Source organism: Meleagris gallopavo, chromosome 3 (genome assembly GCF_000146605.3).
Source record: "Meleagris gallopavo isolate NT-WF06-2002-E0010 breed Aviagen turkey brand Nicholas breeding stock chromosome 3, Turkey_5.1, whole genome shotgun sequence".
Taxonomy (NCBI): domain Eukaryota; kingdom Metazoa; phylum Chordata; class Aves; order Galliformes; family Phasianidae; genus Meleagris; species Meleagris gallopavo.
Window position 1 is genome coordinate 44,310,997 of NC_015013.2, and position 17,166 is coordinate 44,328,162.

Here is a 17,166-nt window from a genome sequence, read left to right on the forward strand (position 1 = left end):
TGGATTTGTCTATAGCCAAAAGAAGTTATATTGTCTAAATCCCTTTTCTTTTTGTCTGGTTCCCACATGAGGATACACTTCAGTTGTTATTCTTAATGGTTCCTTTTCTTTCTTACATCTGTAAGTGCTATCAAAATATACAGCTGTGTAATATGTGCTTTACTTGGCAACAATTAAACATTTCACATATTGGCTACTGTGGCAATGCTCTTTCCATTTTGTATATGTGGATATCTTGTAGATGACACTCACAGAAGAGTACTGAAAATTTGGGAAGTTGCAGTACAGTGGGGGAGATTGCTGCTATAGCTTGTTGGTTGGCAAAAGGTTCCTGCATCAGCCGTAGCATATGACCAAGCATACTGTTAAAATTCAGATTAGCTTATCCTTGCTAAATTGACTAGTCATTAGGTTGCAAACGATGCATATTTTTCTTTCTTTCTTTTCCAGACCTGTTTTCTTTTATCAGTGAATGTAATTGGTCAACGGATGGATTTTTATGCCATGATTCATGCATTCTGGTTGATTGCTGTATTGTATCGACGTAGAAGAAAAGCTATTGCAGAGATCTGGCCAAAGTATTGCTGTTTTCTGGCATGCATCATTACATTCCAGTATTTCCTTTGTATTGGCATTCCACCTGCTCCTTGTAAAGGTATGGATGCTTACCTTTTATGGACAGTTGCTGCTACTCGCTTTTACAGAAAAGCGCTAGAAAAATGATAAGTATTCAGTAGTATCCAAGAGAAAAGGATGAAGTAATCGTTGTAAAGTACTGATTGCATTTTTATGTGCTTCTGTCGTATAGACTATCCATGGAGAAGTGGTAATGCCAACTTCAACTCGAATATCATAAAGTGGTTATACTTTCCAGACTTCATTGTGAGACCAAACCCTGTCTTCCTTGTCTGTAAGTATTTTAGCACATAGTTGAAAAGTGTTTACGTGTCTTTTGCTTAAAACATCTGCAGTGTAATTTGAAGCCAGACTTTTATTTACTTTCCAGCAGCAAGATGTCATATTCTGTGGGAGATTGGATACAGTGTGGCATTTTGTGTAGCAGAAAAAGTCAATGGATTAGTAATTTCAGCATCTGTTTTTCTGTATCCAGTTTTTAATAAATCAGTATAAAAATTATGGATTAATTTCCCTTTTTAATTTATTTTTTCAATAAAGATCATGAAAGATAGGATAAAAATGAAACACATTGATAAATGTCAAATTGGTGTTAAATGCATTGAAAACAACGGTCGTGGATATTCAAAGAAAAGTCTGCTAACTACATTATGGTACATTGCCACCACTCCCTGCACCTCAGTTAATGACTGAATTTTTCCTTGCAACCACTGCTTTCTCCTAGATGATTTCATGTTGCTGCTGTGTGCATCCTTACAAAGGCAAACATTTGAGGATGAAAATAAAGCTGCTGTACGAATCATGGCTGGAGACAATGTGGAAATTTGTATGAATCTTGAAGCAGCATCTTTTAGCCAGCATAATCCTGTTCCGGACTTCATTCACTGCCGGTAAAACCTGAATCTTTAACACTTGGAAACTGCAGAGCTTCATTTTTATAATCTTCTCTAATGTGAAAGTAGAAAGGTGAATGATATTAAGAGGGGGCAGAGCCTGAGACAGTCTATTCCTGCTGGTCTTCAAACAGCAGAGCCGTTCTTGTGTGACCATTTCAGAAGAGATTAGTTCTGAGTTATGCTGGGCATAACATTAATTGAAGTTCTTTCTGAAAGCTTGGTGCACTGTTAAAAGAACATATAGAAAGAATAAAATTTGCTAGCTACTATTTCGTCAGATTAAGTGTCTGGAAATGCATGTTACCAGCAGATGTGTGAATGTGAAATGAATAACAAAATTTGAAATACTGTCTAGCAAAAATCTCCCTGTTGCTGATATGCTTGCAGTTGTTGTCCCAGAGAGGTTTTGCCAATAAAATTCGTTCTCAAGATCAGTAAGATAATACTGCTGTTTCTGTTAGAAATGATTGCTAAGTGTATTTTGAAATAGCTTTAAAGAGGAAACAATGGAAATACATTCAGTTGATTCAACTTGTCCAAGAGATTTATAGCTGTTTCTGAGCGTAGGGTGAAGAGTTCTTCCCCTCAGTCTACATACCAAACCCCATGCTTTAGACCCACTGACATAAACAGAGCAAGAAGTCATAACCTCTTTTCAAAATATGCCATCAAATGGGGATGCTTTCCAAGAGACATCTGCCAAATAGGACTTGGTCATAACCTCCTTTCAAAATACTCCATTCAGTTGGGATACTTTCCAAGACACATCTGCCAAACAGGGCTTGGTTGAGAGGAATGAGTAGAGGGACTGGCTGAATTTTTCTTATTGCCACTTTAGTACACATTAGAAAAGATAATTCAGCAATTGCATCAGGCACTCCGGTATGCTTAATCACCTTGGTCACTGGCAAAGAACTTCACTGATGGTGTGGCTGCTGGCAGAAAGAAGAGATCTTATTTTCCCATCTTAATCTAGAGAAAAAAAAAAAATTGTAAAAATAATACATCAACAATAAGACTATATTTGAAAACTATCTTCAGAAAGGAAACAGAGGCAAGAAAATCACTGTTTTTTAAACAGTCTTCTTTGGCATCTTTTCAAAGTTCCCTGGAATCTAGTTGGTATTTCTAGTCATCTGTAGAAGATATTCCCAAATGGCCAAGTAAGAAAAATTTGAAGCACAAAGGATATTCTTTGAAGATTTTGGATGGGAATCAAAGTCAGGTTTATAATGGAAAGCAAAGTCCAAGCTGAACTGGCCCGCTGCCTCTTCACAACTCTCTGGGTTAAGTTCTGTCTTTTGATTCATATTCGTGGTATGCATCAAGCCGAAGCCCTTGGTGGCTTCTTATGCCTTCAGACACACCACTTGGCATGTGCTGGGAAAACAGACCTGTATATACATTATTAATGCTGGGCATCCGTTTAATTGGGAATCTGCAACTTGTGCTTAGGAGTTAATTATATTGTTGGTGGAAGACACAAAAACAATCACAAAAACCAAACACATGAAAATCAAAGAATCACATTTGTGGCGGTGAGCTGAGCAAATAACCTGTGATTACTTTATACTTGTTCCAGCTATATACAGAAATCTGTGTAACTATTTCATGTGATAGTTTTATGTTTTGTAAATAAGAAGTGGAATGAAAAGAACAAGGCAGAGAAGGAAACAACAGTGACATTTTTTTCGTTTGAAAATTCCATCAAATGTATAGAGAACTCATTAATGACAGGAAAAGAAGAAATTCCTGTGTATGATATCCTTTCTTGTAGATGCTGGGGCAGGTAAACTGCACTTTTTGTTGATGTAGTTTGAAATGTCTTCTTCCTGAAACTGTAATGGGAACATACTTGTAGTACATGTAGATGGGTATAAGAAGACCTCCCTCTATAGTATGAACTGCATAATAGCTCTTGTCTTCTTGATGGAATCTTTCCTTTAGTTTCCCTTTTAGTGTCTTCACTACAATGTAGATTTTTCCCAGACTTTGAATTGTGTTAATAGTGAACTATTGCACTTGGGTATGCAATCCTAGATGCCTAATTTACTTCAGAGAAGCATCAGAGAATGGCTGGGTAGTCTCTTAAAGTGACTTTGACTTTTTCATTAAAGATTGTAAATCCTTTAAGAGAAAGACTCTCAAACTCTGGAGAACCCACTGAAGATATACCTCAGAAATGTATGTATCTGGCCTCTATCCAAGATAATTTGGAACGTAAAGGGCTTTGTCTGAAAACATTTCTTTCACTTCGTTTCAGAAATTTCAGAATAGTCTAAATATTTGTAACATGGGCAACAACCGGGTTCAAAGCTTATCCAAGCAAGTGAAATGAAAAATAGCAGTTATACAAAAGTTAGTCAGAAAGAACCAAACAAATAAGTGAAGGTGATGTGGTTATGAATAAATTACAATGCTTCAAAAAATAGTTCTTAATGTTCGTTTGCTTTCTAAGAAGCCCAATGTACATTTACTGCTAAGGAAAAGTTGCACTTGCAAACTGAAGCACCCTTTTGGTGTATCTGTTCCCTCAAGAAGATGCCAGTTGGTCACTGTTCTAGTAGGCATGGCTAAAAAACTTTTAACTGCAACATAAATGGTTGTAAGGTCAAATTTTCAAATGTTTAATTTTCTTATTTCTGGAGAAATAACTGAGTACAACAATGATAAATACAGTCTATGGAAGAGATTTCCTGAAATTTTTCTTGTCTTTCCACCCCCACATTTCTCAGGGGATATATGTTTAATCTCAAGGGAGAGTACAACTGGAGGGCTATGAAACGGAAATAAAAATGAAGGATAGTAGTAGGAGCTTTTAAAATGAAACAGAATTTAAAGCAACTTCATTGAGGATAATCCTTTCCCACAGTCTCTAATGCCAGAAAATTCTCATTTCATTTCCCAAGCAGTTTTCTGATGTTCTCCTAGACATTGACAGGGAAATAATTTGGGATTGTAATTTACTTTTTGCCTCCTGAGACCAGAAATTGTACTAACAGTCAGTCACTGAACTGTCCCCCTTGGGAACCATCATCAGGTGAGTCAGAAGAAGTCTCTCGGAGGCAGCTGTAATGCCTTTCTTGGAACTAGAGTACTAACTTGAGTTGGTGGGAGAGTATCTGCAAATCATCATTACAGGCTTCCCATCATATCTGTATAAAGCAAATAAACATTTTGTTGCTTATAAAATTGCCTTAAATAACACTGCTTAGGATTTAGGGACTTTTAAAGCAAATAGAATCACGAAGGAAGGACTTCACTGGTAAGAGAAAGAGAATATCAGTTCTGTGAAAAGGTATGACAAAAACAGTAGGGACTAAGTCCCATGGGATCCATCCACAACACTAAATTCAGTTAAAATAAGGGAACTAATTTTAGGAAGCTTCAACGTATCTATTGGAAAAAGGAAAATCACTGAACTTGACCTATGAAGACCAAAATAGAGCTACAAAGAGGATGGAGGCTTGGTGAGAAATCAGCAACGTTAGGATAAGAAGGGAAACATTGTGACTCAGACTCCCACTGTGTGTGAAACGTGTAAGGAATCACAGGTAGGAAAGAGTGGAGGAAAGAAACTAGGGAGTAGAGATGAAGAGACAGCTAGCAATGTAAATGTATAGGAATAACATGCCTGAAGAAGATGGAGAGGGTAGTCATTAGAGGAAGGCTGTGGGAAGAGCCTTGGGGTTATATGGAGGTGGTGAGCCACACTCAGAGTAAAACAAGTGACTGCTAAGGGAAGGCAATGATATGACATAACAACAGCTTCTCCAGGAAGAGGAAGCATTGAGCTATATCAGTGCAACAGCACAAAAGTATTTCATCAGTGCTTTCCTTAAACTTTAGTGTTCCTTCCCTAAACTTCAAGGTGCTGACCACATGACAAAGACCTTTCCTCAAAGGGATTATCAGCTGCAGCATCAGTGCCTTGGGATACTTGCAGGGAGATGTCTGGACACTAGGCTGGCCACAGCCAAACGTGTCATTGAGTTCACTAGGAACTCAGCTACACCTAGAGCACTCTTTATGCAAGAGGCTGGATTGCATTGCAGTTCAGTACTCCCTGTGGAAATAAAATACTGAAGGGATCATGATAAGACTAATAAAGCTGTATTAAATAAAATAGGTCATTGAATACAGACAGCCATCAGAGGCTACGGTAGATTGGATAGATGGATGGATGAACTTCAGATTTTGTCTTCCTTTTTTGAGCAAGATGATATAGTCATCTTGAGTATTAGTGGCTCTGCTAGTCATGCTGTTAGCCAATTAGAGTTTCTTATCTTTCATTAATCTTTCAGGTTTCTTCTGCATATTTTCTCATTTAGAAGTTACTGTGCTACCAAAAGCTATGCTTTGATGTTCTTGGTACAATGGTGTAGTGGCTGATCTTCTTCTCAAATGTGGCTGTATTCTTGGCCTCCAGCTATGCATACCTATCATTACTGTTGTTGGCCCTTGCATTCATCACACCAGTAGCAAGTTGATTCATAGGATGTAATGATCAGAAAAATAACCCTTCTCTCCTAGAATAAATAGGCTTTCACAAATTTGCTTCTTTAAACTAAACTGCCATAGACAGGGCAGAAGTGCACAGCTGAGAGAATGAAGGGGAGTGGGACTGTATCCTTGGGCAGAAGCCAGCTCTCAGGTTTCATAGTTGTATTGTCAAATACCCCATCCTGAGGATGACCTGTCTTCCCTGAGATTGGATGTGGATTTACTGACCACTTAAAAGGTGAGGCTTGGAAGGTTTACATGGCATTAAACTAATTGTCTATGTGGTCTGCAATGAAAGTATAACATTATGGTATACGTTATCCAAGATTAAGCTCTTTTTGCTGTGTATTAAAAAGTTTTCAAAAAGATGTATACTCCATGGCTTGTCTCTCTGTGCAAAGCCTTTTTAGCTTTTGAGGTGATCTTGTGCTTTAGTCTTTGACTGTTGCTTTATAACCTCCAGAGCAAAGAAATGAAACTCTTAAATTCCTAATGTTTTGATCCCCAAGACACACCTTTATTCCCCATCTTAGAGCACTTGACTCACCTATAACATTGTAAAATAAAGAAAATTAGGGAGATGTTTGGAAAAAGACAAAGGAGTATGAGGGTATTACAATTGAAATAAGTATGGTTTGAGTAATACTTCCATGTACCTGTGATTATTCAGGTGTAGTTCTTTCCACTCTGTTCACTGTGACTTTGTGCTTGGGCCAGCACAGAGGTATCTCAGATGTTCTGTGAAATTCATTGGATAGGTGTGCACTTCTAACGTCATCTTGTAAGATGCCAACTTGAAGGTCAAATCTTGGGTCATTGTCTCATTGAGATTGCTTGTAATTGTGTATTTTCAAAAATGAGAAAGATTTACACTTCTAAGAGCCACATCATGCAGTTGTATTGCCCCCTACCTTTTGAGAAGCTTTTCTTTTCATACAATTTTTTTCGATCTACTGATGTCCAAAACTATTTTATATATATATATATATATATATATAAGTATTAATTTAAAATTAGAAGTACTGTTTTATTTGATATTTTAAATCACTGCTAATAACATAACAAATTATTAAGGACATAGTGGAAAAAAAAAGGCTAAGTTATTGTCACACACTTTTCATATTCTATCTAGCTTCTGTAAGTTTTGATCTGAGAACAGTATATGCTGTTACACTATGATGACTCAACCAAATGCAATATGAATATGGTGGAATGCTTGGATGCATCCAGCTCCAGTTGTCTTTTAAGAATCAGATTTCGTGTTTGTTGAAGAGTATTAAAATATTCTTGTTTAACCAAAAATCAGTTTGATCAATTTGTTTTGATCAATTCATTTCCACTTGGGGATTTTTTTGAAAGATATTGATGCATTTTTTCAATAGGAAAGAAATACTGCAATTTCAGGAACATGGTTCATAAGCAACCAACATGTAAGTGATTATTATTAAAGAAACACCAAATATCAAGTTGTTTTTTTTTTCCTGGAGAAACAGTAAGAGCCCCATTTTGAGTGATATTAAATTAGTGAAATTCTGTTGAACTGATACCTTATGCATCTTTATTTACCTAATGTGTTTAAACTATTTGTTCATGTTTTATCGCTTCAAACCCACAGCATTTCTAAAGACATGACATTTTTAGACTTCACAGGCAGCAGTCCATAAATTTCTTTAATGTCTGTGGGAAATAAACAGAGGAGCTTTCTCATTACCTTTCATTAAATGGCTCTCTGGTTAGCTTCGGCAAGCTGCATGTGTATAAAGGTAGGACTATAAATACATACTCCTAGAAAGTTCTGAGCCTAAGAACATCAAGCAGCAGGGGCCTTTTTATGTGGCCTCATCCACTGCAGTTAGTTCATTTACTCCTTACATGGTTTGGCTCAGGTATGTGTGTACTCCCATGGTGCCTTCTCCCTGCCTGGTTTCCTGACAAATCTAGTCTTATAGCCTGGGTGAACAGACCCTGAACACACAGTGTATCTGGAATCAAAACGCTGAATGAGGGGAAACCATGAATTAAATGGTTTTGCAGTGTTTAGCTATATGTAGCATTTGGTATTGCCTTTGGCAGATGTTCTTATTTGAAAGCTCACTGAGTCAATATTAAGTCAAGATTTTGAAGACTGAAAATACCAAGTTGTTTCTCATTCTTTCCAATTGTGCACCGGGCTGATTTCAGATAGATCTGTCTCGCAGCTTCCTGGCAAACATTTCAGTAAATTCTAGTACACTGACATTCTGTAGAAACTTCCTTTTTGCAGCTCAAAACCTTCTCCACTGGAGAAAAATATTTTTAGCGTCTGCCTTTGAACACGAGGCTTGTGACTAGACTGAATTCCCCAGAAGTCGCTGATATATGCAGAATTGTTTGCACTGAAGTACTATATCTTGCTTTTGAAGATAGATGCTATAGCATTACCCAGACTTCTTGAAAGATGATCTCAGGTAGCTTTTAAATTGCACACACTGTACTGCCAGATAGTATCACTCTATCGTGAATTGTAGGATCATAGAATGGCCTGGGTTGAAAAGGACCAGAGTGATCATCTAGTTTTAACCCCCCTGCTATGTGCAGGGTCACCAACCACCAGACCAGGCTGCACAGAGCCGCATCCAGGGCTGGGACATCCACAACTTCCTTGGGCAACCTGTTCCAGTGTGTCACCACCCTCTGAGTGAAAAAATTCCTCCTAATATCAAACATAAATCTCCATTGTCTCAGTTTAAAACCATTCCATGAAGTTAAAAACCACCATTAAATTTGCTGAAAATGTACTTTTTCCCTCCTGATCTCATGTAATGCAAAATGTCCTGAGTGGAGCATCATGAATGAGTTGGAATCAAGTACATGAGCCAGATGCTGATTTTGGCATTATTCCCATGCAGGTGCCCAAAGGCTCACAAAAACCCTGCAGTCTGTAGCCACAAGTAGCAGCCAGTAGTGCTATAGAAGAAATTTATCATTGTCCTCAGAAAATGATAATGTTTTTCCTTCCTCTTTTACTTCCAGGTCCTACTTAGATATGTATAAGGTGATAATCTTTAGTTACCTCTTCTGGTTTGTGCTTACTATAATCTTCATAACGGGAACGACAAGGATCAGCATATTCTGTATGGGCTACTTGGTTGCCTGCTTTTATTTCCTTCTCTTTGGTGGAGATCTGCTGCTGAAACCCATCAGGAGCATCCTGCGCTACTGGGACTGGCTGATTGCGTACAATGTTTTTGTGATCACCATGAAGAACATCCTCTCGGTAAGCAGCAGTTTTATTTTCTCTGAGTGGTTTTTTAGCTTCATAGGAACTGTGTACAGTGCACTGAATGGCCATTAAAAATCCTTTTCAGGAGCCCAGCCTTTTGCTAGTGCAAAGCAGGCTCCATTTTATATCAGAAACTGTAAGAGTATATTCAGAGAATGCTAACACATGCATGTTATAGAAAAATGTGCTACCCTTGTCTGGCTCTGAAAAAGCTTGAAAGCCATTTTCAAAGGATCAGATTCTGGTTTCTCTGCGTAGTTAAATTGTTCCTTAGAAGTCTTGTGAAAATTTCAATGAAATGAGTAGGAAGTACAAGATTACACCATCAATAAATAGCGCACATTCAATTAAACTTTTTATTTAAAACCAGAATTTTCACGTCTAGTAGTTGGTACAGTTATGTGATGTAATGTAGCTAGTGAGGTTGACTACAACATTACAAGCTGTGTTCTGTTTTCCTTTAGAACTAGTGTGAGCTTCAGATGAAAACAGACATTCTATAATTAAAGGTTAAATACTTCTGCAAGATATTAATGGTTTTCTTACATTAACTCTTTAGATCAGATTTTTGCAGTGGCACTAATAGGTGATTGAGACAAGGCAGTGCTTAAAACTTTATGAAAGATAAATTTAGATTTATTCCTGGCAATTGCCTTTTAGCTTTGAGCATTTGTAGTGCTGGACTGAAAAGAACAGACGTTTTTCTTTTTACATTTATATAAGTCACTGTACTGAAATAAAATTGATTTATATGTGGTTTGAATTTGCAAATGTTCTGAATGCTTACATATGTGCTTCATTTTATGCTTGGGAATTCAGTGGGGCTATGCATACGTTCAGCTTGTCTGTGTATGTTTTCAAGTTTAACTTAGTGATTTATAAAAGTTGCTTAGCTGTCACGCTGCATCACATGACAGACATATCACTTTCTCTGCAAAAACAAAACCAACTCCACATACCTGCTATCCCAGGGATAACCAGAAGAACAAATTGTTTAAATTTAAAGTGTTGTGTGCACCTGGTAGACAGTCTTTGACTAATCTCTGTTTTACTAATGAGATGTAAAACAGCCTGTGGCAGTCTAAATATTTGCGTGTAATTTAAAGAGATGCAATAATTTTCTTATCTTTATTTCTGCTATGCCTTGTTAGATGAAACTGTTCTTTTACTTTCCAGATAGGAGCATGCGGCTACATTGAGTCTTTAATTCAGAATAGTTGCTGGTTGATTCAGGCATTTAGTCTGGCTTGCACAGTTAAAGGCTACCGTATCCGTAAGTGGCTCATTTCTCTTTGTAATTTGCTTTAAACAGTGGATCGCTTTCAAAATCTTCTACCATATTTAAGCTGTGTCCTCTCTTGACATATTACCTTGTGCAAATGTCTTGCATGTAAGTGCAGCTAAACAAGTTTCATCATATATGGAGTAGCAAGAAACTGGAAATACCAGGGAGACCTCACTGTGGCCCTCCAGCACTTGAAGGGGGCTTACAAACAGGAGGGAAAGCAATTTTTTTACATGGGCAGATAGGGATAGGATAAGGAGAAATGGCAGAGGGTGGTGAGGCGCTGGCACAGCTGCCCAGTGAAGCTGCAGTGCCCCATCCCTGGAGGCGCTCAAGGCCAGGTTGGATGGGGTCCTGGGCAGCTGAGCTGCTGGGGGGCAGCCCTGCCCATGGAACAGGGTGGGACTGGTGGGCTCTGAGGTCCCTTCCAGTCCAAATCATTCTGTGATTCTATGATCTCATAGAATCAAGGGAGATAGGTGTACAAAGTGAACTATCTAGACCCCCACTCACATACACACATTTACCTTGCTTTAAACGTAAAATCTGGTGATGCTGGAGCTTAACAAAATTTCCCTGTATATGCAGTTGATGGCATAATTGGGAGTATGGTTTCACCTTCCGAACTGAGTTCACCACTCAGCTGAAAACTCTCACTCCTCCCTTTGTTCAGCTGCTGAAAGGGTAAACCAGTTCAGCTCATTGAAATTGCAAGAGGCTGAGCGAGCATAAAAGTGGAAATTTTTTTAATGATCATCCTCAAGCTTGTGATGGTAACAGAGTGGGAATGGTTAGTATCTGTGGATGGAAGTGAGAAGGTTTGAAGGAAGAATGGCGAGCAAGACCCCGGGCCCCACAGTGATTTATTGTTTTAGCTCTACATTTTGTCCTCCATTGACAGCATGAAAACATGATTTTTTTTCAATATTTTTAGCAGAATTTAAAACAGATCTGTTTTAACCCAGTGAGTCTGCAGCAGAGTTCTGAATTTCTATTTCAAAAATCCTTGTGTCTTACTCTAATAGATAAGAGGATATAAAGATAGGAAAAACAAAGATGTACATTCACAAGATAATTGGTGCCTGGTGGTTCATATTATCCAAAACATTTTGAGCAGAATCAGAAACTTAGACATGCTTTTCTGACTTCCCAGGGGATGAGCACAGCAGGCTTTCAAGCTCTTGGAGCTTGAGCTTCCTGACCCGTTAGGCTGGTTTGCTTGTAAAGCCAGCTTTGAGCCAGAGTCTGTCCTATGAGTCCTTCTCTCCCTTCTCTAGGGCAGGGTAGGCCATTCAGTTTATAGTCCAGCTACAAAAAAACACCGTTTTAATTTTTGAGTATACCCAAGAGAATTGTCTTTAGAGAATAAATAAAGAAAGAAAGGAAGAAATATCCAAAGCCAAAATTTAGAGGCAGGAGGAATGGGATTTCCTCTCTGCCTTTCTCCTCCTATCCCAAAGGAAGCAGTTTTGTGGTTTCAAATGGTTTTTCTCATCTGCAATGGAAAGAAACATTCGAGGATTGCTGTGAACTGGGTTGTGGAGAAAAAAACGAAATATATTAAGTGGTAGAAGTCAATTAAAAGATGATTTTGACTTAAAAAAACCACTTCATTCTCATGTTGATATTGTTCTTAATAGAAAAATGAGACAAAAAGTCATTTTGAAAAAAAAAGCAACATGAAACGTGCCATTCTAAAAAGTGCTGATATCACATATTTCAATCTAACCAAAGAAACTTTCCTTTTTTTCAAATACTTACTAAGGCAGAGTGAATTTGCTTCAAAATTCTTCACTTCTGTGAATTCCCAGTTTTCATGTCATAGCACGTTGTTGGAGTGTTTCCAGTCTGCTTTAAAAGAATCTATAGCATACATCAGACAGAAATGCATGTCAGCTTTCTGAAAAAAAATGAAGTGAAAGGACCTCAATTCAATTCAATTTAAAAGCTTTATATAAAACCATTTTAATGGCATGATTTAAATGACCAAACATTATAAAAAATACTTATTACAACGGTTCTTACACTGATGGTTTCTTTTTTCCAGCAACCAACAATGCAGACTGCAAACTACCTAGTGGAGAAGCAGGAATCATCTGGGACAGTATATGTTTTGCCTTTCTGCTGCTGCAAAGAAGAGTCTTCATGAGTTATTACTTCCTTCATGTGGTTGCAGATATAAAAGCTTCCCAGATTCTAGCATCAAGGTAACATTAAGTTAAAGTAAATAAATATATAAACAGCTTGACTTACTCAAAAAAGTCCTACTGTTTTATGATAGATAGCATCAATGGAGTTCTGGTAGTTAACACTGATTTAAACAATCCATGCTAAATTAATAATTGCAACTCCAACTCTGACACAGTGCATGAGAAAACAATTAAGAATCTGATAAAAATTAAACCCACCAAACAGTATCTGATGCTTTCATAGCTTTAATTAAAAGCTGTGGGAGTCAATGTGTGTTGCAGCAGTCTCTCAAATCGGTATGAATAGGAGGAAATGTTACCAAATATTCTAAGTCTTGGAACGAAAACATTCTGAGATCAGAGTCTGAGAGATTGGGCTGTAGAAACACATCTCCAGAAAATGTCCCATTGAGAAAAATGCAGAGAAGTAATGATATCTGATTGAGGAAGACACAAAGTGTTGCATTGCTGAAATCCAACTATGATGTGGCTAAGAAGTGTCATTTTGGTAGTTACTTATACTTTTCCACTATCATCCATTCACAGCTGTCACTACCACAACCGTTCTCCTGTTCTTGTTTGTTTGTTTGTTTTCTTTTCTTTTGTCTTTTGTTTTTGTTTTATAATAAGAAGGCAGATCAAAATGAAACTGTTTGTAGTTTCAGTAAGATTTCTGAAGGATTACTTTTGTTAATTTTGAATTAAGTGTATTATGGCATTTCTTTCCCCCCTAAAAAAAACCAGATTGATTTCTGTACGCATTTGAGGGCAACTTTGACTTGCATGTCCTAAAAAGAGCTATTTTTTTAATCTTCCTTTCCTCTCCTTAAGTTTCTTTAAAAGAGTGACATTTTTAGCTACATGTGCTGACCAAATTCTCGGCTGCAAATGGGACTACCTAAAGATGTATGCCTCAGTCCCCTGCTGCCTCTCTCAGACTTTTGCTTTGGGGTAAATTTCAGTGAAAATGCCAAAAAGTACAGGATACTGGGTTTTTTCGTTTGTTTGTTTGTTTTTTCCCCTATGCTGTATTCACGGTGAACATAGAACAAAGCAATATCATGAACATCAAAATACCTTCTAAATCGGAGAGTTTGTATCGAGAAGGAAGAGTAGACTCATCTAAATGGCACTGGAATTTGAAAAAAAACAAGTTTGATTTCTACTTCCAGCTTTGTGTCTCTTGGTGAGATGCTGAACCTATCCAGCAGCAAAAGGGTAGACATAGTGGCCTATGCCAGAAGCTCTGTAAAGATAAATATGTTATTGACCAGGAACTACTGAGATGCTACAGAAGAAGGGTCATATAAATACAGCAATCTTATTAACTTTTTTTAGCTGGCTGCTTGCCTTGCTAAAATCCAAGCTTTTAATTTATTTGGACTATGAAGAAGGTCATATTTGGATCCAGGCAGTATAGCCTGAGCCTGTCTTCTAGTAAAAGTTAATTGTGAAATAAAAACTCCTTCCCAAACAAGACTGTGTTTCAAACAATAGTGATGATTCTCCAGTGTCAGTTTTCAATAGTCTATAAGAATTCAGAAGTGATCAAGTTGCTAAGAAGAACACATCATTCTTTGTTGTACTTTACCATACTAGGGGAAAAAAAGAAATATTCATTTGGAAATAAACATTACTGTAGTTATCCTGCATATTACATGGAAGAACCAAAAATCTCTCAGAAAAAATGGTTGAAAAATTAGTTAGAAGTAATCTTCTGAATCTAGAGATGTACTTACTGAATTCTTGACAAAAATTAAAAAAAGAGAGAGAGAAGGCTTTAAATCTATTCTACTTCTCTGAGAAAGTCTTTGAGACTCGTCAAGACTTTTTGAGAGCTCTTCAGTGAATAAAGAATGAGTGAAGGGTAGAGACTCATTTCTGGATATCCAAATCACTGAATCAGTCACATTTCTAAGGAAATGGAGTTAAAAGTCATATTATTTTGGCACACCAGAAATCTGCTCAAGGGTTTGTGTCATCAGGTAGAAAGTGCTGTAACGTTCAGAGGGTTAAAGTGCAGCTGAAGTTCATTATGGTTCAGGATGAAGTCCTGAGCTGGGCTTAACTCAAAACTTCTAGGCACTATGAAGCAGAAAGACAAGATGATTACAGTGAATATACAGTGAATATACAACTCCTGGAAGTGAGCAAGAGATTCATAACTCAGCCTGAACCTGTCCATGTTCTGCATTCTTTGGGACTGGAAACTCAAATCACCCATCAGTAGCTACAGGAGCTCTTAGAACTTTTAGGCCAAGCAGGGATCATAGTATTTGACCCCAGCTGTTGAAATAATTGACTGTAAAGGAATTAATATTCTAGATTCATTGATTATCTTTTTCCAGCAAATGAAGTAATTAGCTGTCATAAAGAAAACTTGAAAACATTTAATCTTTCCTCTCTTTTCCTTTTTTCTGCCCCCATTTCTGCTGTAGGGGTGCTGAGCTTTTCCAGGCTACAATTGTTAAGGCAGTAAAGGCAAGAATTGAAGAGGAAAAAAAATCAATGGATCAACTGAAAAGACAGTATGTATTTACATATATATAATTATACACATGTATATATATGCACATGTATGTGTTTTTATGTTTTTCACTGATTGTTGGTATTTATTTAGCACCTTATTTTATAGAAACAATTAGTAGGTTTTTGATGTATGATTTTGCGAGTAAAGAACAGTTGCTCTGGGTGTTCAGAGATATTAAGCTTTTCAGTGTTACTCTGCTTCAGAATCATCTTTTCTAGAAAGGCAACATATTGAGTAGGCTTAATTTTCATTTAAAAATAGACTCACGATTCTAAGACAAAGGGTTGCAAGGTTGACATAAAAAAATTAGCATGATGTGCCTACTGAAATGGAAATAGAATTTTGAAATGGAAACAGTTATTTTGTAAAAATAAAAGGGAAGATGTAAACATCCCTACTCATTCTGAAGGTTCTTCTAAATCTTAGAAATTTATTGATGACAGGTTAACAAGATGATCATCTAACTGTTCCATAGTTGAGTACTATAGCAATGTGACCACACTTAAGAGATATTTTACATTACTACATACAGTATGTTTTGCTTTCTTCTAGAGGTCCAGCTCAGTCTGTAGTTTTGGGTTGTCCTATTTTGTGTGGCATGAAAGCATGTGATGTGAGGAAATGTGAAAAAAAATCTTTTTTTCCTCTTTCTACCTTTCTTCCCTTCTACTAAATACCCTGCTGTTCTCTTGATTGCTCTCTCCCTCTCTCTCATAAAAGTAGGATAGAGGGCAGTGAAATGCCAGTGCCACTGTGAAACTCATGAAAAGGCACATTACTAATAATGGTAGGCGCATTATTAATAAGAAGTGCCATGTTAACCCCATCTCACTTGAAGGTGCAAGTATAGATGGTTAAAACATGGGAGGCTAAAACATAGCAGCTGGATTAAAAAAAAGAAGAAATCTGAACAGCAAAGCGCTGAATTAGGAAACCTATATTTGAAAGCCAAATGAGCAACATCCTGGCCCTGCTGTAATGAATGCAATATTCTCATTGACTTACGCATTATTAGGATTTCATTCTGTATATTGGAATTTCTAGTAAAAGTTGTTGCATATCTGTTTATTCAGTTTAGCTTGTGTTTGGTTACAATTTACATAAATATATATTTTACCTTCAAAGAAAATATTTTCTGTCAGTTTAACTGTCCTGGAGATTATTTCTCTTTATGCTGTCTACTTTTTTGTTGTATCCAGCCAGCGTTCTTATTTAGTAACTGCAAAAAGCTATCAAAGTCTCTCCATCACCATGCATGAAAAGCCATATCTGTTTCCTAACCAAATGTCAAAACCTCCTTCCGTTTCATGACTGAAACACCAGAAGGCTGCAGGTCCATGCTCCCTCCTGGTTCACTTGGGGTTTCCCACCAGATGTACTGGGCTGTTGCTGATACTGTGGTGTGCTTGAATCAACCTTTTCATAGTTGGAGACATGTGCCTTTCTCAGAAATCATTCTTTTCAGTTAATTCTACACAGTTTAAGATCAAGGAGATAGTACTGCTTACATATCCAAAGCTAATTTATATTTCAATAAAAATCACTAGTTCATATTTGCAGTATCTTCAACAATGGAAGACGCCTGTTTAAATTCATTCAGTCGTGCCCACTCTTCAGTCAGTGGTTTGTCCTTAACTTATAGACAGATTAATGATCAATATGCACTCAAATATTTTTATTAAAAATAATGATTTGTTTCTAGTCCGAATTGTGTTGCAATGATTTGTTATTGTTGATTTCATTTTTCTTACTACTGCTTTTTAAAATGTGACAACTTAAAAGACCTAAAAGACCAACTTATGCTGTTTACAGAGTTGCAAGAAGGAAAATTGGAGGTCTGCCTGCATCTGAACACAACTGAACCA

The 17,166-nt window shown here is 37.2% G+C and overlaps 1 protein-coding gene across 1 annotated transcript in view; it reads left to right on the forward strand.

The window, feature by feature from the left end:
* LOC100546899 (piezo-type mechanosensitive ion channel component 2) overlaps positions 1-17,166 on the forward strand; it is a 35,177-nt gene that overhangs the window by 7,543 nt on the left and 10,468 nt on the right. The window contains exons 6-12 of the mRNA XM_031552842.1: positions 451-655; positions 809-910; positions 1,361-1,526; positions 9,048-9,291; positions 10,474-10,570; positions 12,630-12,789; positions 15,210-15,299. Of these exons, the coding sequence (XP_031408702.1) occupies positions 451-655; positions 809-910; positions 1,361-1,526; positions 9,048-9,291; positions 10,474-10,570; positions 12,630-12,789; positions 15,210-15,299 (1,064 nt within the window). The remainder of the gene's footprint in view (positions 1-450; positions 656-808; positions 911-1,360; positions 1,527-9,047; positions 9,292-10,473; positions 10,571-12,629; positions 12,790-15,209; positions 15,300-17,166) is intronic.